Source organism: Salmo trutta, chromosome 14 (assembly GCF_901001165.1).
Source record: "Salmo trutta chromosome 14, fSalTru1.1, whole genome shotgun sequence".
In the NCBI taxonomy this organism is placed as follows: Eukaryota; Metazoa; Chordata; class Actinopteri; order Salmoniformes; family Salmonidae; genus Salmo; species Salmo trutta.
This window is the reverse complement of record NC_042970.1, coordinates 58,442,581-58,470,367: the sequence shown is the minus strand read 5'-3', so window position 1 is coordinate 58,470,367 and position 27,787 is coordinate 58,442,581. Positions and strand designations below refer to the sequence as shown.

The 27,787-nt window shown below is 40.0% G+C and overlaps 1 protein-coding gene across 3 annotated transcripts; it reads left to right on the top strand.

Annotated features, from left to right (window-relative positions):
• The first annotated feature begins 288 nt into the window (after positions 1–288).
• Positions 289–27,571, top strand: aars2 (alanyl-tRNA synthetase 2, mitochondrial (putative)). 3 transcript variants are annotated; one of them, XM_029776521.1, is made up of 22 exons: positions 289–558; positions 997–1,185; positions 1,444–1,589; positions 1,691–1,882; positions 2,627–2,771; positions 5,122–5,267; positions 8,692–8,800; positions 8,880–8,918; positions 9,126–9,240; positions 9,372–9,499; positions 10,263–10,404; positions 10,655–10,824; positions 11,086–11,199; positions 12,080–12,220; positions 20,767–20,904; positions 21,120–21,223; positions 21,610–21,718; positions 22,185–22,310; positions 22,742–22,852; positions 23,132–23,215; positions 23,480–23,593; positions 26,327–27,571. In XM_029776521.1, exons 1-22 carry the CDS (start codon positions 304–306, stop codon positions 26,498–26,500), a joined length of 2,991 nt encoding a protein of 996 aa, XP_029632381.1. In that variant the 5' UTR covers positions 289–303; the 3' UTR covers positions 26,501–27,571. The 3 variants fall into 3 exon arrangements, 2 of the variants coding, with proteins under 2 accessions (XP_029632381.1, XP_029632382.1); XR_003881179.1 differs by lacking the exons at positions 20,767–20,904; positions 21,120–21,223; positions 21,610–21,718; ... (3 more) ...; positions 23,480–23,593; positions 26,327–27,571 and adding exons at positions 13,006–13,236; positions 13,643–13,730; XM_029776522.1 differs by lacking the exons at positions 20,767–20,904; positions 21,120–21,223; positions 21,610–21,718; ... (3 more) ...; positions 23,480–23,593; positions 26,327–27,571 and adding an exon at positions 13,643–14,196.
• Positions 27,572–27,787: the final 216 nt, after the last annotated feature.

The window sequence follows — 27,787 nt, the reverse complement described above, 5'->3', positions numbered from 1 at the left end:
TCATGATACATTAAATGTTAAAAAGGTGGGCTTTGAATCATTTATTGCAATAGTCATCAACTGTAAAGCACAGGAAAAAGTCAGAGAAATTGGATTGGGCTGTGACTGAACGAGGGGGATGGGTTTTGCTTGTTGATGCGTCTGTCTATTTTCGTATTTTGTATGATATCGTTTCCCCCCTTTTTTCCGCAATATATTTGGTATTGTCTCGTTCAACAGCCCGTCCAGTTGGTGGCGGTAATGCCCCATTAACATTTGATGCCAACCGCCGTTAAACTCCACCGAAGAAGAAGAGCTGCCAACATGGCGGCGCACATGAGACGCTTGACACATCGGTACAGAGCAGTGATAAACAATAATTTAACATCACTTACAAGCCTCAGAGGATATTTATCAAGGTCATATTCTCAGGTTCAAACAGACTTTTCGTCTAATCGTGTGCGGCGTACGTTCACAGATTTTTTTCATGAACTCTACCAACACATAATTGTGCCATCCTCCCCTGTTCGTCCGCGGGGAGATCCGAGTCTCCTGTTTGTCAACGCAGGCATGAACCAGGTAAATTGAACAATCATCGGTTGGTTTTCACATGAAGTATTAGCTATATTATTGAATATAGTAGACACTCATTTGATTATTGGCAAGGGGCTATAGCGAAGAAAGCTAGCGTCATGCACGACACTGGCGATTTGACACCTCTGACAGTTCTGTTGCTCTATGGGTGTACAGTCCCGCGTGAACAACAGCATTGAGCGAGTGTAGACAATAGATAGCCAGCTAGTAGGCCTATCTAAAGGCAATTCCAGTCAAATGCAGATTTGTGTCCTGTTGACTGTCAGTTGATTTTGTTGCATACTACTTAGTTATGTAAGTGATACGTTGTGTATACATACCATACCTTAGGGCATACATCAAATGCCTTCATAGCTTTTTGGGGGTGCTTCAACTTCACTGGCTCTGAGTTGGAATGATGCCTCTCTTCTCCTCTTCACTTAGTTCAAGCCCATTTTCCTGGGAGCAGCAGACCCGCGCAGTGAAATGGCCACATACCGGCGGGTGGTGAATAGTCAGAAGTGTGTCCGGGCTGGGGGTAAACACAACGACCTGGAAGATGTTGGTCGAGATGTCTACCACCACACCTTCTTTGAGATGTTAGGAAACTGGTCCTTTGGCGATTACTTCAAGGTGTGTGACATACATGTAGCTATGATCTATGATGCCATAGCAGTTTAAAAGGCAGGTGTAAAAATGCATGTAAGCCTACTACTGAGAGTTAATTTAAAGGTCTACTTCATGGAACTTTGCTACAATGTAAAAAGATAGTCTAGATGAGCAATTCATGTTTCATGAAATAACTAGTAAGGGGGTAATAGGTTAAGGGACCACTATGGCATTTATGCCCCTTCAGATTAGAGCCATAAGCACTCTTATGTCTCTGTGCAGGAGGAAGCGTGCATCATGGCTTGGCGTCTACTCACAGAGGAGTACAGGATTCCTCCAGAACGCCTCTACGTCTCATATTTTGCCGGTGATGCCACCTCTGGTTTGCCAGCAGATGAGGAAACGCGCCACATCTGGCTAAGCATGGGGTATGAAAGCCATAGTTTCCTCTCCAAGATAATAACTTCCTGACTCATTTGTGTTTTGATCCTTCGCCATTCTCTTTTTTGGTTGATGTTTTTGTTTGTAGAGTGCCCTCTGATCACCTCCTGCCATTTGGGATGAAGGACAACTTTTGGGAGATGGGGGAGATTGGCCCCTGTGGCCCCTGCACAGAGATCCACTATGACCACATTGGGGGCCGTAACGCAGCCTCGCTGGTCAATGCAGACAGTCCTGATGTGGTCGAGATTTGGAACCTGGTCTTCATGCAATACAACAGGTGCTATACCTACTACCAGGAGCTTATAGTTTGGTTTTTAGTTAACCATACTAAATACTATTTAGAACATGCTGTTTAGTATAAAAACTTTGCTGTAAGCAACAAATATCAACATTCTAGACTCATTCATAGGAATGCATCATCTAATGCACAACTGCGTTGTTTCCCACCGTGTGTACATTTTGGTACAACTCATCCGCTTTACTGATTATCAGCTGTTGTCAAACACACGTGGGTCTGAAAAGGCAATTCTCTTTCTTCCTAAATAGTGTACAGTGAATTCATACTAAATGAAATCTTAAATTAGTATGACTTCCTGGCATTTAAAACATAATACATTTTCGAAATGTAACATACTATAAAACTTTATATTTTTGCATACTGAATCAAAGTACTATTTAGAATGCAAGTATGGGTATTCGGACAAGCCCACTTGCGAACTCATTTCGTTTTTATTTCAGCCAAGGTCTCATGTATCAAAGATACACAAGCACTTTTGGCACACACAGCTACCTAGTTAGGAACAATTTCTGCTAATGCTCATGCACTCTAACCTTGACAGAGGATGTTAGCAAGACGACAACATCTTTACATTATTGTGTGATGAAAATATATTCCATCTGGAGTACACTCTACTATGGACTGTTATACTTTTTCCATGACTGAATCACATTACTAGGGTGGATTGTGTGTCTGTGTTTACAAGCCTATGTCTGACTCTCTGCTTGCCTTTGGCTGTTCCAGAGAGGCAGATCACAGCTTGCGGTCACTCCCCCAGTTCAGCGTGGACACTGGCATGGGTCTGGAGCGACTGGTGACCGTTCTCCAAGGACAACGCTCCAACTACGACACTGACCTCTTTACCCCTCTGCTGTCTGCTATACAACAGGTAAGTTTAGTTTGTTTACAGATAATTAGGTACAATAAGATAGAGGATTGAAGAAAAACATTTAAGAAATTAAACAAAATACTTGTGCAGGGGAGGAAGAGAAGCAGATATTTTATTTAACCTTTATTTTATCTGGGAGTCATACTGAGATCAAGGTCTCTTTTACAGATGAGCCCTGAATTACATAAATTACAGAAAATACACACATCAAAATCTAAATGCAAAATGCAAGCAGAAAGAAAAACACGGCCATAAAAAACGAACCCATTCATGAGTAGTAAGATCCTTAATCAGCTTTGTGAATTGCCCCCAAAGGCACCATAACATAAAATGTAAGAACATTTAGAAGATTGTTCCACAAATAAGGTGCAAGAAAACAACTAAACGCTGATTTACCTTACTCAGTATAGACCAAAGGAATTTCCAGAGTTAACCATCCCTGAGACCGGATGTGGTAACTTGTATGTCTAAAGTTTAGTAATGATGTTAGGTACAGTGGGACTTTTTGTAGAAGTTCTTTAAAAATGAAAACATAACAATGTATCAACCTACTTGACATCAAAGAGGGCCATTCCAACTTTCTGGTAGAGAATGCAGTGATGAGTAGTAAAATTGTAGCGCGTGCTAAAGCGCAGTGTGCTATGATAAACTGCATCTAACGGCTTTAATGAAGTGGCAGCTGCGTTCATATAGATTATTTCGCCATAGTCTTGGACCGTTAGGAACGTCAAATGAATAATCTGCTTTCTGCAATTTTTTCCCGAGAGGCAGGACCTATTTTTATAGAAGAATCCCATTTTTATTCTCAGCTTCTTAACTAACTCATCAATATGCTTTTTAAAAGAAAGTTTTTAATCTATCCAGATGTCCAGATATTTGTAAGCACGGACACGATCAAAATGGACACCATCCAAAGTACATATGCTTAAATCATCAGAATTATTTTTAAGCGCTCTAGAGAACAACATATACTTAGCTTTACTTGCATTCAGTACTAATTCTGGTTAATAAAGTTTTTCTGTAATACAGACTGTATTTCAGATCAACCGTGGGGGACAATAGCATACACAACAGTATCATCGGCATACAAGTGCAGGTTACAATTATTTACAGACAAAGTCGATATTGTTAATGTAAAAAGTACAGGACCCAGAATCGACCCCTGCAGGAAATATCCAGGAAACCTGATTTAACGCCATCTGTAGCTGTAAATTGAGTTCTATCTGTCTAGTAATTATTATACATTACCAGTCAAAAGTTTGGACACACCTACTCATTCCAGGGTTTTTTCTTATTTTGACTATTTTATACAATGTAGAATAATAGTGAAGACATCAAAACTATGAAATAACACATATGGAATCATGTAGTAACCAAAAAAGTGCTAAACAAATAAAAATATATTTTATATTTGAGATTCTTCAAAGTAGCCACCCTTTGCCTTGATGACAGCGTTGCACGCTCTTGGCATTCACTCAACCAGCTTCACCTGGTGCAGAAGCCGGATGTGGAGGTCCTGGGCTGGCGTGGTTACACGTGATCTGCGGTTGTGAGGCCAGTTGGAAGTACTGCCAAATTCTCTAAAATGACATTGAATGCGGTTTATGGTAGAGAAATTATCAATCAATTATATGGCAACAGCTCTGGTGGACATTTCTGCGGTCAGCATGCCAACAGCATGCCAATTGCATGCTCCCTCAAAACATCTGTGCCATTGTATTCCGTGATAAAACTACACATTTTAGAGTGGACTTTTTGTTCCCAGCGCAAGGTGCACATGTGTAATGATCATGCTGTTTAATCAGCTTCTTGATTTGCCACACTTGTCAGGTGGATGGATTACCTTGGCAAACGCAGAAATGCTCACTAAAGGGATATAAATACCTTTGTGCACCACATTTGAGAGAGATAAGCTTTTTGTGCATATGGACACTTCTGGGATATTTTATTTCAGTTCATGAAACATTGGACCAACACTTTACATGTTGCGTTTATATTTTTGTTCAATATAGAATACATTTCAAAGATAAGAAGGATCTTCGCTTAGAATTAATCAAGATTTTCTTTTTTTTTTTTTAGCTTGGCAAGAAAGATAATGAACTAAACCTTCCCTACATAGGTAAAAAAAAAAAAGTGTTAAGTTGCTCTATTTGTGTCTGATTGTCCAAATGATGTGTCATAATTAATTTCACAATTAACTGCTATGGCTCTGTTGCTCCCACGGGATTAAATGAATGTTCACTGACGTCTATATCTTTCTTTCAGGAGAGTATTAGTGCCTAATGATTTGTTTGTTTGGTAGTTTGGTTTGTTTCTTTTTCTCATTTAGTTATCATCTAAATCCATCTAGAGCTCCAATTGCCCTGAGTATAGAGGGAGGACTGGAGAGGCGGATGTGGGCAAAGTGGACATGGCATACCGTGTCGTTGCTGACCATGTGCGCACCCTGTCTGTCTGCATTGCTGACGGAGTCTACCCAGGCATGTCTGGGGCCGAGTGAGTCAAACTGCTGTTAGTCTCTTGCTGCACCATGCTCAGATTTTGGCTCATGCACAACAGGCAATCTGAAGAATGCCAGACTTACTAAGCATTGAGGAAGGGAATGATAACACCTAAAGGTATAAAACAAACGGTAGTTAATTAACACTAGAACAGCCTTGCCTTTGAGCCTATAAGTACCCGCTAGAGAACGTTGAGTGTTACTAGGCGTCCTCGGCGTCCCCTTTAGCATCAGATGCATATCAACCCGCAAGGTGCCCAAATATAAGCACCAACAGGTGATAAATAGAGCATAAACAGTTGTGAACCATGAATAAATATTAATGGGAATATATCCATGTAAAAATATAAAACGTTATTTGTTTAGATAGAGTCAAGGATATGTTTTGTGTAATTCTACAAAGTTCGAGTGAAAAATATGCTATTAGAATAATATACATTTGGTTGTGTTTATAAAGGCCTTAGGTAACATTAGAATACTAAAAAACAATTATTTCAAAGAACATAATAGCATTTTCATTCGTTTATGTTACTCTAGGCTATAAGTAAAAACTAAAAACCACTAGTTCAAGTCCATCACAAAGAAGTCCATTTATAATTTCATTTTGGCAGATCTAAAGAAACATTGTGTAAAATAAGAAAATGTATTTAAAATATGCTATTCTGTTTTTTTTTAAGTTTATTATGTTACTAGTGTCGTGGCATTAAATTGATTGTGATGACTGTTGTTCATCGAATGATTAACTGTTTATAATTACGTGATTAAATGAATCAGGTAATCATTAACTCAGTAACCTGGGGCACCATGGGAAAGTTTGTTTTTATTGAGTTTCCATTTCCCAAATTAACTCAGTCTCTAATTAATCAATTCCCTCTAGTCTCATCCTGAACGTCGCATAGTCCGGGAATCTGCACAAACCCGAGTCCCACTAAATGAGTCCGTACCACAGCAATTGAGTTGATTATTTATTTACTAACAAGCTAAAATGATAATATAAGATACACAAACACACAGTCTAGGCTAGTGATTAGAACTTAGTACAATGAAACAGGTCCCTAGAGAGTGCACGAGAGAAAAGCCCCCTTGGATACATTTGTAAACTATGCTTACTTTAGCCCTAACACCTTGCTCTGAACTGCCGCTCTTATGGGTCAGAATATAAGGATGCAATTATCTCCTCGTGGACCGAGTTCTGACTTCTCCTCTGATGGCGACATTTCTGTTGTTACCGGGTGTAAGTCTCTGATTGTCCACACGATGTCAGTGTCCTTTCTATTAATGGTCTGTTTCCTCGCCCATGTTTTGTAAGAGGGGTCTTCTGAGGACGATCAGCCGTGTAGATGGTTCCAGCGTGGGAATGAAAGCAGTGTAGGCACACGATTCATTGGAGAGAATAACTGGGTGGTCCTGCTTGAATTCACCTTAGATACAGTTACTTAACCGTAGCATTGATTTTTACGAGTTTCTTTTGTCTTCAACCTCGTGTTGCGTTTTGGGGTTGCGACTACTCGGACCTTGGCTGCAGTGCGTGGTCCCCTAGTCTGAGGTAGGTTTTCCATAGGCTAATCATACATTCCATTCAGCCACACTGAGAGGACAAAGGGATTTTGTCTGCTGCTTTAAGATTTACAATGGGAGTGAGGTGTCATAAAGCCCCCCACCTCCATATATCTTGATCTCTCCCCCGCTGGTGGGTGGGAGAGATGTCTCTGTAGGATTGTGGTCCACGGTAACCTGACCCGAACAGGCCATGACACTAGTCTTTGCTTAGTATCCAGAGCAATGCTGCTGTGTGATTGGTCATGTGCTGAAGGCATAGACAGCACAGATATTTGGAAATAGAGCTGCACCTCTTAAATTGTGAGAGTTATTTGACAAAGATAAGTGTCATAGAAACTGCAGAATATGCTCTTTCTGATACTATATAGAAATCAAAACGTTTTACCTGCATGTGACTGATGGAGGATTGGATAAAGTGATGCTCCTGTCCCTGCATCAGGCACATCTTGTAATTGACCATCTCTTCATGTACAATTTGACAACTGATAATATTTTCACTCATCAGACTATTGTCAATTGAATCTTGTCTGTAGGCTAACTGTTATCATGTGTTAAATGAGTTTCGGTATAGTTTGTGTAGTTTCGGTGGGCCGGATGCGCAGGCTGAGTGGCATCATTTATTTTCCCTCGCTCATCAACTTGGATAGAGTCAAAGATATGTTTAGTATTATTCTGAAGGCCTACTGCAACACGTAGCATGTTATCGTTTCCCTTACAATAAATGTGATTCGCAATAGAGTTATAGTAAATAAAATGTAAAAGAGAACGGTATCAACCCACAAGGTGCACGGTGAAATTATTAACATGAGCACCAACACTGATAAATAGACATAATACAAACTCATCATTACACTATTGTTGTTTTAAATGAAATCAACTACTTCACCCTCCTTATCATTCAATTAGGACTATTTTAAATTTGACCGTGAAGTAACATTTATTGCCCATTCATCCATTTGTCATTCAGTGGGCTGGCATAGTTTGCTTCCCTTCGCTCATCAACTCAGATAGTCAAGGACATGTTTTGCATTATTCTAAAGGCCTACTGCAACACATAGCATGTTTTTGTTTTCCCTTACAATAAGTTTGAATAGTTATAGTAAATAAAACAGTCCCATAACAGCTTCTTTTTACAAAGTAAAACTTCAGAGAGAATGATATCAGCCCACAATGCGCGGTCAAATAATTTGCCTTAAACATGAGCACCAACGCTGATAAATCGGCATAACACAAACTCATCATTACAGTATTATCTTTGTAATTTAAATCAACCTCTTCACCCTCATTATCATTCAGTTTGGCCTAATTTAAATTCCATTGTGAAGTAAGGTGAACAATTATTGCCCATTCATCCATTTGCCATTCATTCAGTGAGGAGAGAGAGACGCGTTAGTGCCTGGCTGTGTACCAACGTCCTACAGCGCATTGTTTCGGCGGGTTAAGTTGGGAATAGGTGTGAATAAAACAGGAAAAAAGTCTAAGGACTGTTTGTGATTTCAAAATTCTGAGAAATGACCAAAGTAAATTACAAATATTTAGGATAAGTCGGGGAAGGAGCAGGACTTACTTTTTCTGGGGGGATTTTCTTTTATTTACAAAATCAAATGTCAGTGGCCATTGGCCTATGGTGGTTCTAGTGTTAAAGGTTACATTAACTGAGAGTAATATTTCAATCTAAAATGAACATATCTCAATCCCAAAGATTGAGAAAGAAGATTGAAATGTGAAATTTGTTTGGGATTGAGACATATAGCTGAATCTACAAAATAGACTGTGGGAGGTCTGAACACATCTGACAATTGTAATTCTCATTCTCTTTCAATTATTGTTTGTGCGTGCATTTGTGTGTGCCTGCTGCAGATTGGTTTTACGCCGTATCCTTCGGCGAGCTGTGAGGTTCAGCACTGAGGTACTGCAGGCCCCCGAGGGAGTGCTGGCAAGCCTGGTACCCACAGTTGCCCATATCCTGGTGAGTTGGTCTGTGATATCAGACTTGTGACCTTTGTCATCATGGTCTTGATCCTCTCTCATCCACATCTTTTCTACAGGGTGATGCTTATCCTGAACTGCATAAAGAGACAGATAGGGTAAGTTAATTACCATGAGATTACACCAACAACACGTTTAATGACGGTTATACACCAGGAAGTAAAGTTCCTGCAAATAAAATAAAGTCTTTCATATACAAACTTCCTGACATTTCGTACACAGCCATTCACTTGACACACTTCCTTAGATGAGTGGCAAGGAAGGTATAGTGATAAACTATTAAGATCTATTTTATTTATTTTCAGATCATGGATATAATCAATGAAAACGAGGCCCAATTCCTGTCCTCTCTGAAGCAGGGGCGCAGAGTGATTGACAGGACACTCCAGAGATTGGAGAAAAATGACACTCTATTCCCAGGTCAGCTTCAGTACTAAGATACAGTACTGGGATAGGGTAGGGTTTGTAATGGGGTATTTGTGGTATACATTTTTGGGGCAATTTATTTCAGTAGTCAATGCTTTGTATGTGTGTGTGTGCTTATCTCCTAGTGCCTGTGGCCTGGTCTCTGCATCGTAACCTGGGCTTTCCTCTGGATCTCATTGGACTAATGCTGGAGGAGCAGGGCTTGAGTGTTGACCAACGGGCCCTTGATGTGTTGGCCATTGAAAATGAAAAGGTAACTACAGTCAGTGCTCTTCCTCTCCTTTTCTCTACATGAAGCAAATATTGCTACATGAAGCAAATATAGCTTTATGAAAATACAAAATACTAAAACGTAAATGTCCAGTGTTTCCAGATTTCTATGAAATATCACCTATAATTAATTACTATGAGTGAAAAAGTTTTCCTTCCAAAAAATGGTAATGAAGTATTTCTGTGTTTAAATGGTGTGGACATACTCCAACAACAGTATGGTGTGGGTGTATAACGGTCATTAAAAATATTCATGCGAGGAGACCGCTGATTGGCCAGCTCAGCCAATGAGCCAACATGACATCATGTGCTATGAGGATATTGCAAGCATTTTTGAAACGGCCTGTTTGAGATTCTACTTTGAGCTGGAGTTCTTGTGTCTTTTCTCTAATTTATGCTTTGGCCACACATACGAGTATAGGACGAGTCAAAAACAATATTTGGGTATGAGTTGAATGTGAGATTTTCACTGGACAGTTGCTTCAAACATTAAACTTTTATGATTTTTATCATACATTAGTTTGTTCCTTTACTCAACACTGAATTATTTCATGATTACTACATTTTACATTAAAAGCATGAATTAATGCTTAAGAATAAATTATTTATGGTTTTAATCTATTGAAACTAAATGAGGCCGTCAGCAGCCTTTGCAGATAACTACTGAAAATGAACTTACTAATTAACTAACTTACTGAAAATTATCCACCCCATTCCATGGCCGTCTCTCCTCTCCCCACCACCAGCTTAGGTGTCAGGTGCAGACCTCTGGGGATACGCTGGTCCATCTGGATCTGCACAGCCTAGCCCAGCTGCAGAGTGGAGAAGTTCCCCACACAGACGACTCTCCCAAGTACCACTACAGCTTGACACAGGATGGCAAATATGGTATGGATGAGTTCTCGAGATTATAAACAACATGCTCACTCACAATTACAGTAATTAGTCTAAAACGGTTGGGTGCTGGATCCTCGCTAGTAAAATCCTTAGAGAATGAGTTAGACAGCACTCCAAAGGATAATCTCCAATACTGCTCCAAAGGATAATATTTAGTCAATATATTATATTCAGGTCAATTATCCTTTGTTTTGCTGTCCATTTTATTCTCTCTGAAAGGAGCCCTGTGTCTTTTCTCCAGTGTTCCAGCCTTGCCATGCTACTGTGCAGGCCCTGTACTGTGGACAGACTCTTGTCTCGGAAGTGGCCGGGGGCCAGAGGTGTGGTGTGGTGCTTGACCGGACCTGTTTCTATGCAGAGCAAGGGGGGCAGTCCCATGACCAGGGCTACTTCATCAGAGATGGACTGCCGGTCAGCATTAGCTACACCTTTTTTAGGACACCATGTTTAAGTACACTGTGTCACAACGTGTGTCTGTGAGCTGCTTGTTAGGGATGTACCTGAAAATGTGGGGTCCATACATTGAATGTTTCTGATGTCAACTTTCCTGCATATGAATGTCCTATCCCTCAGCAACATTTTTACTAAGCTATTGAAACTACATTCATTGAATCATTCCATTCATAGTATATTTACTAGCCTAGTTGGGATGTTGTGTGTGTGTTCCCTCAGGATGTCCTGTACCCTGTTGAGGATGTGCAGCTTGCTGGGGGATATGTGGTTCATCAGGTCACCGCTGCTGAAGTGCTGAGAAAAGGGGACCAGGTCCAGCTCTACCTGGATGAGGTATAGCATTTTCTACAGGTCGACTCTTAGCTTACACAATGGACCTTATTTTCACAGCAGTCATGATCATTTGAAATCCAGGCTAGTGGGGTCGTAGGAAGAAAAAGTGTTATTTTGAAGTCTATGGAAAGTAGTGGTGAAACTATCGTTCAACCTTTAAATTAACAATTAAGTCACAAATCAACAGAGTATCTATAGTCACACTGTATTTGACTGCCAACCCTATTTAAACATATGTTGGCTACCATGGACCAGGGGTGTCAAACTCATTCCATGGAGGGCCTAGTGTCTGCAGGTGTTTTCTTTTTTTCTTTCAATTAAGCCCGACAACCATGTGTGGGGGGTTCCTTACTAATTAGTGACCTTAATTTGTCAATCAAGTACAAGGGAGGAGCGAAAACCCGCAGACTCTCGGCTCTTTGAGGAATGAGTTTGACACATGCCGTAGACAAACGCAGTATAGCTTATAAAAAAATATTTATTCATAAGGCTTCTGCAACAAATTAACTGTGGGTGTGTGTGTTATTTGTGATATGTGCTCTTTAAAGCTAACCCACGTGGCAAAAACTGGTTGAATCAACGTTGTTTCCACATCATTTCAACCAAAAAATACAATGTGAGGATGATTGGATTTACAAAGTCATAAACATAAGGGAATTTTGTATTTTTTTCACCCAACTTTTAACCTAAATCCAATGACAGGGTGACATTTTTGGTTGATTTCACATGAACGTAAATCAAAACTAGACATTGAACTGAAGTCTGTGCCCAGTGGGATGTTTGTGACGTATACTTTGTCATAAATATGATTATGTTAATAGCATATTACATGTCATAATTGTATTTGCTAATAAGAAAATACATGTTTATTCGCATCCAGCCACAGAGACTAGCCTGCATGGTCAAGCACACCGCCACACACGTCCTCAACTTCGCCCTCCGTCAGCTGCTGGGTTCTTCTGTGGAGCAGAGAGGCAGTCATGTCGCTGCAGACCGCCTACGCTTTGACTTCAGCGTCAAGGTATACAGTATGATCCGTGAATTTGATCTGTCGTTGTCCTCTTGGACTTTTTTTTATACTCATAGCAACCTTGGGTGATTCAGCTTATAGTATGACAAGTATCTTATATTATCTATCCACACATTTTAAAACCAAGGGTGACATTTTTTGTCATTGTAAAAACAGAACGAAATCGCTGACTACTCAGCACAAAATTTCCAAAACAAATTTTTATTAGCAACATTATTAGGATGGCATCAATCATCAACTCACTGTTTAATCTTGAACCCTTGTGGCGCTTTCACATATCTCTGTATGATCCGGATCCTGGAGTGTTTATTAAGCATATGTGAAACGTAAATGAATCCTGGCCGAAACAAATCCTGGACCCTGTCCTGGTTGTGGGCTGAAGATCCAGGTCCAAGATACCAGGTATTGTGACGCGGCAACACCCTGTGCTGATGTTCGCGTGCAGAAACTTGTAAATACAAAGTTGCAACATGAACGGTATTCGTCATTCAACTTTTGTTTGCCAGCTAAGGTTAGCTGGAAATACTATTAACTAGCTTAATTAGGTAAATCAGCTCAAATAAAAATGCATAAAATAAGGGGAAGGGGTGACATGGACTGTCTGTGAAACAGAGACCTTACTGGAGATCTGGGGAGATGAGTATCAAGGCGGAATTGGTAAACACTCACAAAAATCTGGTGTTGTGTGGGAACATTTGCAAACGTATGGGGGCAAAAGGCTACACAAGGAATGCAGAGCAGTATAGGACAAATATTTTTTTCAACTACGCTTACAGTACATTTCAGGGAGGGATGCACTCAGGAGGTCGGGAAGCTCGTCGGATGAAAAGGACTACTGTCAATATTTCGACATGATTAACACTATCATTGGCTCAAGACCAACAAGCAACCCAGTTGGAACTGTGGATACATAATCAGAAACGAGTCCTGTGCCTGCTGCAAGTCAAAGTCCAAACCAGACACAGTGAACAGTTCCTCATCTGAAATTGACGATTCCTTCCCCAGTGGTAAGTTGACAGTAGGCTATGCATAGGAATGGTATACTCTAGGTTAACGTGAGCTAGCTAGCAAGAAATAACATTAGGCTTTGTAAAATTAGCCTGTGATTAGTCCACTGATGATGCACATGTCCATTGCTTACAATATGCAGGCAATGCATAGGAATGGTAAACTGTAGCAATAGCAGTGATGCACTGTAGGTTAGCTGGCTAGTAAAATAATCGTGTAGCCCATGTAATGTTAGGCTAGTCTGTGAGTACTGTAGTAGTCCCATTGATGATGAGCAAGTCCATTGCTTACAATACTAGGACTTTCTCTCTGACCAACTAGCTAGCTCAGTCACATTTTAACTTATTTTGGTTACAGTAAACAATACTCACAAATGTATAAAATCCTTGAATCTTTGTTTCTCAGATGATCCTGCTTGTGCCTCCAGGGGACATTATCCAGCAAGTGGGGACCTCTACCACAGTGAGGATAGGAGGACAAAAATGAAAAGGCACCTGACACACACAGCACCATGGCAGCAATTTCAGACAGACAGAAGAAACAATTTGAGGAGTTCATGAAGTTGGAGACTGACTGCCCCTTGAGAGAGGAGGAGCGGGAAGGTCAATGGGTGACATGTACATCAAATGAGGAAAATAACAGTGAAAGGTAGCTTCAGCAAGTGGATGAACTCCTCAGTGAGAATAAGAGCTTTCTTACTGTGTTTCAGCAGCTGTCAAACACATTTGAACATGTGGCAAGGGCCCCCCACCTCACCAAAGCTGTCCCCCAACAACACAAGCAAGCCCAACAACACAGCGTGGAATCCCCCAACAACACCATTTGGAGCCTCAGTGTACTCACCTATACACCATTTAGAATGAGCCATCAACATCCACCACGACCACATATTGTCGTCTGTAGCCATGCATTGCAGAACTTTTGTCTTGTCTGATTTGATTAAATACATAGAATTATAATTCGTTCCGTTTGGTTTTTAGATAATAAATAATATAGATTATTTATTTGATCAGATTTAACAAACATCAATTGATGCAAATATGTGTTATGTAAGGGATAAACGCCGACGTTCTCTACATTACCTTGGAAATAATTGACGACGCTGCAGAACGAGGCGGAGCCGTTCGTTCTTTATGTTCCGTTGCAACATTCTTATCCTTGCTTGCTGCTAGCTAGCCAACTAGCTACGGCTACACAGTCATTACCTCTGCAGCCAGAATAACAGCAACGTTTATTCCGTTGCTTTTGTTTAAGCTGTTTATCCCGCTTATACCACAGTTGCCAAAGAAAACTACTAAGCACACTTACCGGTAGTATTATTCGATTTTTTTATATATATATTTTCATTTAAATAAGCAAATTCATACTTTCTCATCTTTTGGTTGCTAGAGTGACGTGACCCAGTCGTTCGTTCTTTATGTTCCGTTGCCATGCTCGCTGGCAACAGTATCCCTTGATTGCTAATTAGCCAGCTAGCTACGGCTAACACAGTCACGACTTCTGCAGCCAGAATAACAGCAAAGTAGCTGTTTTCTATTGACATTAATTTGGATACATCCATAACAATAAGCTGACAATGCCTGATTTTTGCCTGGCATAGCTAGAAAAGTTTGCCTTGTCGTCAGGACACTTGTCAACACTGACTGTTAATTACGAGGAGTTCACATAGTGTTTAAAATGCTATGCTAGAAACTAGATAGTTGTTGCTAGCTAACGGAAACTAGAAACATGTGGGAGGATTTGACAGCATTAGTGGCGGAGGGGACAGGAGAAATTCATGTTCATCACTTACAGTACCACATTAGGTCATCAGATGTTCCCCCCAAAATATGTCTCTGCAGAAACAAATCAAAAGCTAGCTATGTTTTTCCTCGTTTGATCTGCATTTACAATGTATCCAATTCCAGTTTGTGTGGTTATTGGTTTAGCTTTCTGTAACTTTGTAGCAAGTACAATCGGCATGCCTGGGCGCATACTGCGTCATGATTGCAAGGTGTTCCGATATCTTTTCCAACTGTCCCGATATCTGATTTTAATATTCATTCTAGAATGCCCTTCTAGCCAATCAGAAACAAGTATTCAACAATGCTGTGTTATAAATAATATGTTTATGTTATATGTTTTAATAGCATGTTATGTTTAAGTGATAATGCCCTCGAAGCCAGTGTTTGGTGGATATATTGACACCGGTGTTGTTAGCCGGCTTCGAGGGTATTATCACTTTTACACAACGAGTTACCAACATATTCAAATAATTATTGAAATTTTCAATAACTTTATTTTGATTTATTGTTAGTATTTCATCCTTCCACAAGATATAGTCCCTTCACAAATCCCTAGACAAATGCCAGAGACGCGACCCAGTCGTTGTCTTTTTGTTCTAAAACTATGGACTCCACCCAGTCGTTTGTTCTAAATGTTCCGTTACTTTGGCTAACACAGTCACGTCAAACAATGGAGCCAGAATAACAGCCAAGTAGCTGCATTTTCTTATGTTTAAGCTGTTTTGTAATTAGATTTTTTTGTGGGGGGGTGGAATACATCCATAACAATGATGTGCGATTTTGCCTGTAGAACATTTGTCCTCTTGCCAGGCCACTGTTCAGAAGAGAGAGCCAACTACACAGCTAACACAATCACTTCAAACTGAAGCTGTAATGACAGAAAACTAGCTGCATTTCGTTTTTAATTTTTTTTTTTTTACTATTTTTTTTTTTTACATTTCTTTGTATACAGTATATCCATAAAAACTATGCTGATTCATGATTTCGACTGGCTGAGAAAAGCTGCCAGCCGCTCTGTCTCGTCCCGACTCCCGACACGTTCATTACCATAGGACAGCTAGAGATCGAATTTCAATATTGAAACAATGTTGCTAATGTCAGAGAGGCAGATTATTACAAATCTCCGCTGTTGAAAACCTAATGCTATTCTAAAAGAAATGGGCGATAATGTCTAGATGCTTTTTACAGTACAGTACCTTCGGAAAGTATTCACATCCCTTGACTTTTTCCACATTTTGTTACGTTTCAGCCTTATTCTAAAATTGTTTTTTTTTAAAATCCTCAGCAATTCTACGCTCAATACCACATAATGACAAAGCGAAAACAAGTTTGAGATATTTTAGCAAATTTATTATAAAATCAAAAATAGAAATACCTTTTACATAAGAATTCAGACCCTTTGCTATGACACTCGAAATTGAGCTCAGGTGCATCCTGTTTCCATTGATCATCCTTGAGATGTTTCTTCAACTTGATTGGAGTCCACCTGTGGTAAACTCAATTGATTGGACATGTTTTGGAAAGGCACACACCTGTCTATATAAGGTCCCACAGTTGACCGTGCATGTCAGAGCAAAAACTAAGCCATGAGGTCAAAGGAATTGTCCGTAAAGCTCAGAGACAGGATTGTGTCAAGGCACAGATCTGGGGAAGGGTATGAAAAAATGTCTGCAGCATTTAAGGTCCCCAAGAACACCGTGGCCTCCATAATTTTTAAATAGAAGTTTGGAACCACCGAGACTCTCCCTAGAGCTGGCCACCCGGCCAAACTGAGCAATCGAGGGAGAATGGCCTTGGTCAGGGAGGTGACCAAGAACCTGATGGTCACTCTGACAGAGCTCCAGAGTTCCTCTGTGACGATGGGAGAACCTTCCAGAAGGACAACCATCTCTGCAGCATTCCACCAATCAGGCCTTTATGGTAGATTGGCCAGACGGAAGCCACTCTTCAGTAAAAGGCACATGACAGCCCGCTTGGAGTTTGCCAAAAGGCCCCTAATGACTCTCAGACCATGAGAAACAAGATCTTTCTGGTCTGATGAAGCCCAGATTGAACTCTTTGGCCTGAATGCTAAGCGTCACTTCTGGAGGAAACCTGGCACCATCCCTACTGTGAAGCATGGTGGTTCCAGCATCATGTTGTGGGAATGTTGTTCAGCGACAGGGACTGGGGGACTAGTCAGGATTGAGGCAAAGATGAACTGAGCCAAGTACAGAGAGATCCTTGATGAAAACCTGCTCCAGAGTGCTCAGGACCTCAGCTTGGGGCAAAGGTTCACCTTCCCAACAGGACAATGACCGTAAGCACACAGCCAAGACAACGCAGGAGTGGCTTCACGACAAGTCTCTGAATGTCCTTGAGTGGCCCAGCCAGAGCCCGGACATGAACCTGATCGAACATCTCTGGAGAGACCTGAAAACATGGTGCAGCAAGAGGATCTTGAGAGGATCTGCAAAGAAGAATGGGAGAAACTCCCCAAATACAGGTGTGCCAAGCTTGTAGCGTCATACCCAAAAAAGACTTGAGGCTGTAATTGCTGCTTAAGGTGCTTCAACAAAGTACTGAGTAAAGGATCTGAATACTTTTGTAAGTGTGATATTTCAGTTTTTTATAAAAAAAAAATCAGAAACAAATTCTAAAATCCTGTTTTTGCTTTGTTATTATGGGGTATTGTGTGTAGATCGATGAGAAAAATAAACAATTTAATCAATTTTAGAATAAGGCTGTAACCTAACAAAATGTGGAAAAAGTCAAGGGGTCTGAATACTTTCCGAAGGCACTGTAGATCTAGTATATACTGGTCATTGCCTGGCTGAGCTGATGAGACAGTGGTTTGCGCAGTCAGATGGAACAGAGTAAATAGGCATTTCAACGTCATAGATTTAGCCTGTGGTAACTTGTGGAATAGACACCGGCTGGAATGCGGTTTTAACCAATTAGTATCCAGGATTAGACCCACCTGTTGTATAATAACAATATAATAGTCAACGATTGTCATCTTGAATAGATAAGGCCCCTGTAGCCTACTTTATATAAACATGGATGACTTAAATGTTGTTTTTATAAAACACACAAAAAAACAGACCAAGTCAATTAAGTATTTTATTAATTGAATTGAATTGATTGTTTGCACAGCCTACACATTCTGTGTTAGATTTTTTTTTAAATACTCATCGTAGAAATTATATTTGACTGTTTTGCTTGTCATAAAAAAACTTCAGCAACTGATGATTTTGTGAACGCTTTCCATGTTCAATTTTAAAGCCTGGCAAGGTATGAGGTGATAGCATCACTGATATCACTGCTGCTGTGGTCAGGCTATGGTAGGCCCTATGGTACCTGGCCCTCCCTTCCAGTTGCATTGTTGGGAATTATTTGTTGGACTTCATCCTCCTCAAAAGACTCATTATGAATTTCACAGAAATTATACAGCACACAGCATGCCAAAATTAGTGTGTTTATTATGTCAATGTGACAGTCATTGCATTTAAGCAAACACCTCCATCTTCCCCTCAGTCGACCAAAAGCCCTCTACAGTCATGGGAGAACTACTGAACCTCTCATTACAGTTGGTCTTTTATTGTACTCTATAGAGGCTAGAGGTTGACCGATTATGATTTTTCAACGCCGATACCGATTATTGGAGGACCAAAAAAAGCCCATAGCGATTAATCGGCCGATTTATTTTTATTTTTTTTATTATTTTTTTTATGTGTGTGTGTGTGTGTGTGTGTGTGTGTGTGTGTGTAATAATGATAATTACAACAATACTGAATGAACACTTTTATTTTAACTTAATATAATACATCAATAAAATCTATTTAGTCTCAAATAAATAATGAAACATGTTCAATTTGGTTTAAATAAAGCAAAAAGAAAGTGTTGGAGAAGAAAGTAAAAGTGCAATATTTGCCATGTAAAAAAGCTAACGTTTAAGTTCCTTGCTCAGAACATGAGAACATATGAAAGCTGGTGGTTCCTTTTAACATGAGTCTTCAATATTCCCAGGTAAGAAGTTTTAGGTTGTAGTTATTATAGGAATTATAGGATTATTTCTTTCTATACCAGTTGTATTTCATATACCTTTGACTATTGGAGGTTCTTATAGGCACTATAGTATTGCCAGCCTAGTCTTGGTAGTTGATAGGCTTGAAGTCATAAACAGCGCAAAGCTTGAAGCACAGCGAAGAGCTGCTGGCAAATGCAGGAAAGTGCTGTTTGAATGAATGCTTACGAGCCTGCTGCTGCCTACCACTGCGCAGTCAGACTGCTCTATCAAATATCAAATCATAGACTTAATTATAATATAATAACACACAGAAATACGAGCATTAGGTCATTAATATGGTCAGATCTGGAAACTATCATTTCGAAAACAAAACGTTTATTCTTTCAGTGAAACACGGAACCGTTCCGTATTTTATCTAACGGGTGGCATTCATAAGTTTAAATATTGCTGTTACATTGCACAACCTTCAATGTTATGTCATAATTATGTACAATTCTGGCAAATTAATTATGGTCTTTGTTAGGAAGAAATGGTCTTCACACAGTTCGCAACGAGCCAGGCGGCCCAAACTGCTACATATACCCTGACTCTGCTTGCACAGAACGCAAGAGAAGTGACACAATTTCCCTAGTTAAAAGAAATTCATGTTAGCAGCTAATATTAACTAAATATGCAGGTTTAAAAATATATACTTGTGTATTGATTTTAAGAAAGGCTTTGATGTTTATGGTTAGATACACAATTTCGCGAATGCGCTTGTTAAATCATCCCCCGTTTGGCAAAGTAGGCTGTGATTCGATGATAATTAAAAGGCACCACATCGATTATATGCAACGCAGGACAAGTTAGACAAACTAGTAATATCATCAACCATGTGTAGTTAACTAGTGATTATGTTAAGATTGATTGATTGTTTTTTATAAAATTGGTTTAATGCTAGCTAGCAACTTACCTTGGCTGCTTGCTGCACCCGCATAACAGGTAGTCAGCCTGCCACGCAGTCTCCTCGTGGAGTGCAATGTAATCGGCCACAATTGGTGTCCAAAAAAGCCGATTAACGATTGTTATGAGACCTTGAAATTGGCCCTAATTAATCGTCCATTCCGATTAATCGGTCGACCTCTAATAAAGGCAACAAGTTGAGCAGAAATAGCCAGATATCTTTTTACTCACCTTGTTTTATGCTTTTGGATGAGTATGCTGAGAAACATATCCAACCTCTAACTCTTGATTCATCCTTATACCGCTGGCCTCGGCTTTGCTGAGTGAGCCTCCTCTGTCGGTTTAGGCAGATAGTTTGCTGTTGTCCTGTTGCTCTTACATCCTTCAGTATATGCATAATGGTCGCGACATTTCAACAATACTGTTGATTCAAGTAAATCATAAGAGAAAGTAAAAATGATTGTAAATTGATCTCCATTCTTAAGCTAGAAGGGTTTTAATGCAGACAGTCCCAGAATTCCAAAAAAACATTCTGATACATTTAAAAAACATACATTGTGAAACCCAAACGTATTCTGTGGAATTCTTCCAAACGCTCCAGAGAACAGCACCAGGGTAACACATTTCATGTGAAAACACCCTTAGAGTAATCACATCCCTGTTATGAATAATGTGAAGTTATATGCATTGCCAAAGTCCAATAGATATGTAAAACAAACTATCTTTTGTATAGAAACATGAAAACGCTTTTTTTAAATTTAATAATAATCATTGATTTTTGGTGGTCACTCTAGGGATCGTTGAGTATTCCCCAGCTCCAGGAGATTGAGAGGAGCATCCACAACATTATCACAGAGAATAATGCGGTGTACATAGAAGAGGTTCCCCTGGCCCGGGCTAAAGACATCCCAGGTCTAAGGACTGTGGATGAGGTAACTGTGTGTTGATTCTGGGACACGCCTACCCAGATTAAAAGGAATAATGATGATCATAACTGTGTTTTGTAAAGTCTTGTTCATGCTCTTGGCAACATATACATTGTTAATGCATTAAGTGTCAACCCAATGGTTGCAATTTGTAAGTGCAAGATATTCTGCATAGTGTGTTGGCATTGGAGGATTCACGAATCTTCTGTAATTCTTCCTAGGTGTACCCTGATCCAGTGAGAGTGGTGTCCGTGGCAGTTCCCGTAGCAGACCTGTACGATTCTCAGACGGACAGATGGACGTCAGTGGAGCTCTGCTGTGGGACGTAAGTGTTGTCTGTCTGTCTCTCTCTCTCTCACTCAATCACTCTTACTCCCTCTCTATGATAGATTCAAAAGGCATTTTTAAATGTAGGACTTAACATTACTTGTTATTTACCATAAGATATTATGAAATGACAATATGCACTGCCTCACCTTTCGGCATGTGAGGATGTGGCAAATTGTTCAATATACTGTAAAAGAGCCAAAATATGAAAATGAGAAGAGACAGTAGAATTTATACGTTTTATCGTGGGTTAAGGTTAGAAACTGATCATATATTTGGAGGAGTAGATTTGACAATTCTTATAGTTGTGAAAAATGCTAAATATTAAATGTTCATTGGCTGTTTCTAAAGGACTACTAGACCAAGTGTTTTTCTCTTTTTCAGGCATTTACTGACGACCGGAGAGATCGGGGATTTGGTTATAATTTCCGAGAGGCAGATGGTTAAAGGGATCAGCCGTATCGTGGCAGTCACTGGAGACGACGCCAGAGAGGTGTGTTATATAAAAGCAAGAAGGCATAAAACTAAATAGGCCGTGACTTATTGTGAATATACCAGAGGTGCATAGTAGCGAACTATATATAATCACGTCACTTTATCCCAAGTATTCTCATGTTTTACAACACCAGTTAGTCCCTCGCTCAAGACTTTTGTGTTGCTGATTCAGTATTAATTATGAACATTTTCCTATTTAGGACGTCATGTATCACTGATCTTTTAAAAAACACTCCATGATCAAATAAGCATTGGATTGTTGGAGGCATGGGCTTGTGGGAGTTTCCACCATATTTCTTAAACCAGTTATTTCCTTTCAAATTAGTGAAGGGGAGTGAATAAGTGCACACTTTGGAGGAAGGAGAGATAATTGGGACATGGCCCAAGTTGAATGTTTTACAGAATCACAAGTGGCTTTCAACGAGATCCATTCTGATATTTGTCGTTGTTTTGTTGGCTCACAGGCTCGAGAGGCAGGTCAGGTCCTGACCCAGGAAGTGGAGTCTTTGTCAGCACGTCTTGCAATGGTCACCAGCCTCTCCCTCGCAGATGCCAACCGACTGGCCAAAGAAGTGGGCATACTGACAGATGTATGTATGCTTTTCCACTGCCTCCCCACTGACCTAACTGATGGTCATTAGACAGATAATATTGAAAATGCTCCAAAAGGCAATTTCAGACAGTATTAAATTATGGCCTAAGTATTTGAATAACCGAGAGCATGGGACCTACATTTTTTTACATTTTAGTTATTGACATAGCCTTGTTCTGTTCAATGTTCTCCACCTATATAGTACTCTAAATACCCCCAATTCATGTTGTTAAGTTCAAAAGAATACAAGATAAAAATTGCTTACACCATTCAAACCAATGACGGTTTGAATCTTTAAAGCCAATTTTCTCAGAATCATCTTTTTGCAGATATACCCTTATAGTCCCAAGCTACCACATTACTTTAAATAGTTAGAATTAAATGAGAATATGACACAAATGCTTAGGCCTTATTTGTGTTTTGTCCCAGGCAGTGGATTGCACTCCCATACCACAGTGGAAGCGGAGGGAGCTTCAAACTCGCCTCAAAGGTCTACAGAGGACGACCAACACAAGCATAAGGAAACTGGAGACCAAAGAGGTATCGCAAGCACACAACCCCATTGTCCTTTCAAACGTGTATTATATCCCCCACAATAACTATTTCATGTGACAAGTAAAAATACATGAAAATGATCGATGTACAATAAACAAAGTTGACCCTATTTTCAAACCTTTCATGTGTCTTCCTGCATACAAATCACAACAGCATTATAAAACAATCGCAATAGTTAATGCATGATAAATAATGGTAATGTACAATATACTATTGTACTTTTAACTACTTTCTCTTTCTTACTTACTTTTGTTCCATTTGCAGGCTGCTGTGAAAGCCCAATCACTGTTCAAAAAGAATGCCAACAAGAATATTGTAGTGGACACTGTGGACACAGACTCTATATCAGTATGTTTTTTTATCTGAATTTATGATGAGGCTCAGTAGGTGTTTAACATCACAATTAGATCACTTTGCCCCATATAAAACTAATGCATCAGTATTCACAGAGAGTGAGTTACTATATTTTATCAATCACTTTTAGTGTAACCATCGTTTTTTTTGGAAACACCTTAGATTCTAATGATGCACTTAAAGTGGGATCTAATGATGAACTTACCGTTACTGGGAAACTGAGCCTCAATGTAGTTGATCCCATTGCTCTCATTGTAGGTGCTGATGAAGACAGTGAACCAATACAGTGACAGAGCCCCAGGGACCCTGGTCATGCTACTCTCCCACCAGCAGCCATCGGGGAAGGTCCTGTGCGCGTGCCAAGTGCCCAAGGTATAGGGTCTAACTCTTACATCACTGTATTTACTGATACAGCATTTTCTCTCAATAGGTCAAGGGTGGGGGGGACTAAATACATAAAGTGCTTTCATTTCTTAATGGTAAAAAAAGATAGGGGAGAATGGGGTAAGTTGTGCCAAAGGGTTAGTTGAGCCACCCCTTGTTTCTAGGAAACCATATACAAAATTAATAGTGTGACCAAATATTTAGGAAGAGGTCATTATTTCATGGAGTCTGTGAAGGAAGAAACCACATGGGAAAAGTGGTAAACAAGTTAGGTCCAAAAACCTGATTTTCACAAAGTCAAATTGATTTGTTTTATATGATTATTTTATCTAAACCAAAGTAGATTGTTTTGTACATCAGTTGTGGTCTCTATAAGCTGTAATATGAGGTCCTAAACCTAGCATGAAAGTGCATCCTTGTAGCTCTATGGGCTAATATAGTCAAAATGATTGCTTTGTGGGTAATTGATCTAATGGCTAATCAATATACCTCAAATGAAGATTACATTTTGGCAGTTTTATGCATAATATGCAAAGTATTTTGAAGACAGCTCGCGTTCGTGTGATTAGTCAAGTTCAAATGATGAAAAACGTCTCCTCAGTTGGATCGTCCCCCTCTAGGCCACAATTGAAGTATTTTCTTCCCAGGTATAATGCAGGGAATTATCGCTGGGATATGAGGTTACACCAGGACCTGAGTCTATGTTAAAAGTGCATAAGTGTTAGAAATGTGTCCCTATTCTAATCCTGTCCCGATGCTCAATTTACCCTATAATCAAGGTAAATTGTGCCAAGAGACCACTTTTTTTGGACAACTATGTTTTTAAAACTGTTATGTTTACATGAATTCTGATTATTTTCAGGGATGAACAACATCCTGAAATATTTGTAGATATCTTTGTTAGAAAGAATAGTATATTTCCTTTGATATAGTGATCCTGAATGTAAATAATGGCTCAACATACCCCACTCTCACCTACAATGCATTTGGAAAATGATACAGTCATCTTGACTTTTTCCACATTTTGTTACGCTACAGCCTTGTTCTAAAATGGATTAAACTATTTATTTCCCTCATCAATCTAAACACAATACCGCATAAAGATAAATCAAAAACAGTTTGTTTCTTTATTTTAGCAAAAATAAATACCTTATTTACATAAGTATTCAGACCCTTTGCTAGGAGACTTGAAATTGTGCTTAGGGGCATCCTGTTTCCATTGATCATCCTTGAGATGTTTCTACAACTAGATTAGAGTTCAGTTCACCTGTTGTAAACTCAATTGCTTGGACATGATTTGGAAAGGCACACACCTGTCTATATAAGGTCCCACAGTTGACAATGTATATCAGAGCAAAAACCAAGCCATGAGGTCAAAGGAATTGTCTGTAGAGCTCAGAGACAGAATTGTGTCAAGGCACAGATCTAAGAGTACCAAAACATTCCTGCAGCATTGAAGGTTCCCAAGAACACACTGGCCTCCATCATTCTTAAATGGAAGAAGTTTGGAACCACCAAGACTCTTCCTAGAGCTGGCAGCCCGGTCAATCTGAGGAGAAGGGCCTTGGTCAAGGATGTGACCAAGAACCCGATGGTCACTCTGACAGAGCTCCAGAGTTCCTCTGTGGCAATGGGAGAATCTTCCAGAAGGACAACCATCTCTGCAGCATTCCACCAATCAGGCCTTTATGGTAGAGTGGCCAGACGGAAGCCACTCTTCAGTAAAAGGCACATGACAGCCCGCTTGGAGTTTGCCAAAAGGCCCCTAATGACTCTCAGACCATGAGAAACAAGATCTCTTTGGCCTGAATGCTAAGCGTCACGTCTGGAGGAAACCTGGCACCATCCCTACGGTGAAGCATGGTGGTGGCAGCATCATGCTGTGGGATGTTTTTCAGCGGCAGGGACTGGGAGACTAGTCAGGATCAAGAGAAAGATGAACAGCGCAAAGTACAGAGAGATCCTTGATGAAAACCTTCTCCAGAGCACTCAAAAGCTCAGACTGGGGCGAAGGTTCACCTTCCAACAGGACAATGACCCTAAGCACACAGCCAAGACAACACAGGAGTGGCTTCGGGACAAGTCTCTGAATGTCCTTGAGTGGCCCTGCCAGAACCAGGACTTGAATCCGATCGAACGTCTCTGGAGAAACCTGAAAATAGCTGTGAAGCAACGCTCCCCATCCAACCTGACAGAGCTTGAGAGGATCTCCGGAGAAGAATCTGAGAAACTCCCCAAATACAGGTGTGCCAAGCTTGTAACGTCATCCCCAAGAAGACTCAATGCTCTATTCGCTGCCAAAGGTGCTTCAACAAAGTACTGAGTAAAGGGTCTGAATACTTATGTAAATGTAATATTTAATTATCTAAAAACCTGTTTTTGCTTTTTCATTAAGTGGTATTGTGTGTAGATTGATGGGGGGGGACTATTTAATCCATGTTAGAATAAGGCTGTAACGTAACAAAATGTGGAAAATGTCAAGGGGTCTGAATACTTTCTGAATGCACTGTATGAAAATAGTCTCGAATAAACATTTTTTTGTTTTTATTGTCGCCTTATATGAAACATTTGATCTCAAATCCAAAAATGCTGCAGTATAGAGCCAAATTAAAACATGGAACTTCACGTCCAAATACATATGTGTGTATTCACACACTCTTACCTACCTGTTCTCTCTCTCCATCACACCAACACTCACTCCACATCTTTGTCTCTCCATAGGGCTTTAGTGCTCTCTCTGCCAGTGACTGGGCCCTGACAGTGTGTGTCCGCCTGGGAGGGAACGCGGGTGGCTCTGCCACTGTGGCAAAGGGCACAGGGAGTGTGGCCAACCTCACTGAGGCACTCAGGTGTGCTGAAGAGTATGCACAGGACAAGACCCAAAACAGATGCTGAGTACAAACGTCCAGGGATCACAAGCCCACATTTACCATAGGGTGTAGGCAAAATACACCCCTGTTCAATGGAAAAGTTCTCCAACTGCCACATGGGTTGGTGACAAAGGTACATATTACAGCATACTACAGGTTGGAAGAACCTACAATTCTGGGGGGGGAGAATGACAGTTCAGGTGACTTTTAAAAGGACAGCCTATTCTAAAATGAAATGATACTGACATCTAAAATATAATTTCCCCTGTTGTAGCATAGTAGCTATAAATAAATAGGCTGAGGGTTACCCATCTGCATTCACCCCATTGGGCTAATCATTAGTTAGATCACAAACTCTAAACATTATCTTGTTGCTAGTTAGCAACATATTGATGATTTGAATGTCCCACTGGCACTTATCCAAGGATCATGTACTGTGAATACCACCTGCCCCATGGTACGTTTAGCCCTGGTCTTTCCTATGCATTCAACACCATTGGCGAGTGCTAATGGGCATAAACTATGCCACTACTAAAAACTCTGGTTCTAAAGTGGTGCCGTTCACAAATTTTGAGGATTTGGGAAATACGTTGAGTAACATTAGAAAGCCCTGTGATCCTCCTCTTTTAACAGTGGCCATCAAAACTGATTTCAAAGGTGTGTTTTCCAGCGACTACATTAAGAATGTTGTAGGCCACAATGACTTGGCATGCATGTTTTTCTCCATGTTTTTCTCCACTGCAATTTGAAAGCACTTTGAGGGATTTTCTTTTCTCTCATAGAATGCGACGGCCCAATTTAACCCCTGCTCCTATTTATTATGGATGCAAGTGTCTGAAATTTCTGTCAGGACTCAGTATGTACATGTGTATGATAAGCATTATGAATAGGTAGTCAAGACAGTGTTTGGAGATGTGTATTGTTGTATTGTGCTTTTGTCCTAATATTGTGGAGAATAAGGAAAGTCTAGTTTGTCCTGCGATGTACTGAATGCCAGCCTTGTAATAATTAACAATTTATGAGTGTAAGGATTATGCATATTCCAGTTGTCTACTTTCTTTGTTTTAGAAGGAATAAAGACAATTGAGGTAATTTATTATTGTACAATTTTCACAAATTATTCACTTGATAACCTTGAGTAACTCAAAGCTCACATTTTTACAATAGGTATAATTGTAGATTTAAATCGTTAATGACTGACCACGAGAATCCAAAAAAACTGAACTTGAGCGTGCATAACTATTCACCCCCCCAAAGTCAATACTTTGTAGAACCACCTTTTGCAGCAATTACAGCTGCAAGTCTCTTGGGG

Bases quoted from the DNA above. Each gene is read 5' to 3' on its own strand.
- aars2 (XM_029776521.1), top strand. From the start codon at position 304: ATGGCGGCGCACATGAGACGCTTGACACATCGGTACAGAGCAGTGATA. The intron at 559-996 runs GTAAATTGAACA...CTCTTCACTTAG, and splicing joins TCAACGCAGGCATGAACCAG to TTCAAGCCCATTTTCCTGGG. The intron at 11,200-12,079 runs GTATAGCATTTT...ATTCGCATCCAG, and splicing joins TCCAGCTCTACCTGGATGAG to CCACAGAGACTAGCCTGCAT.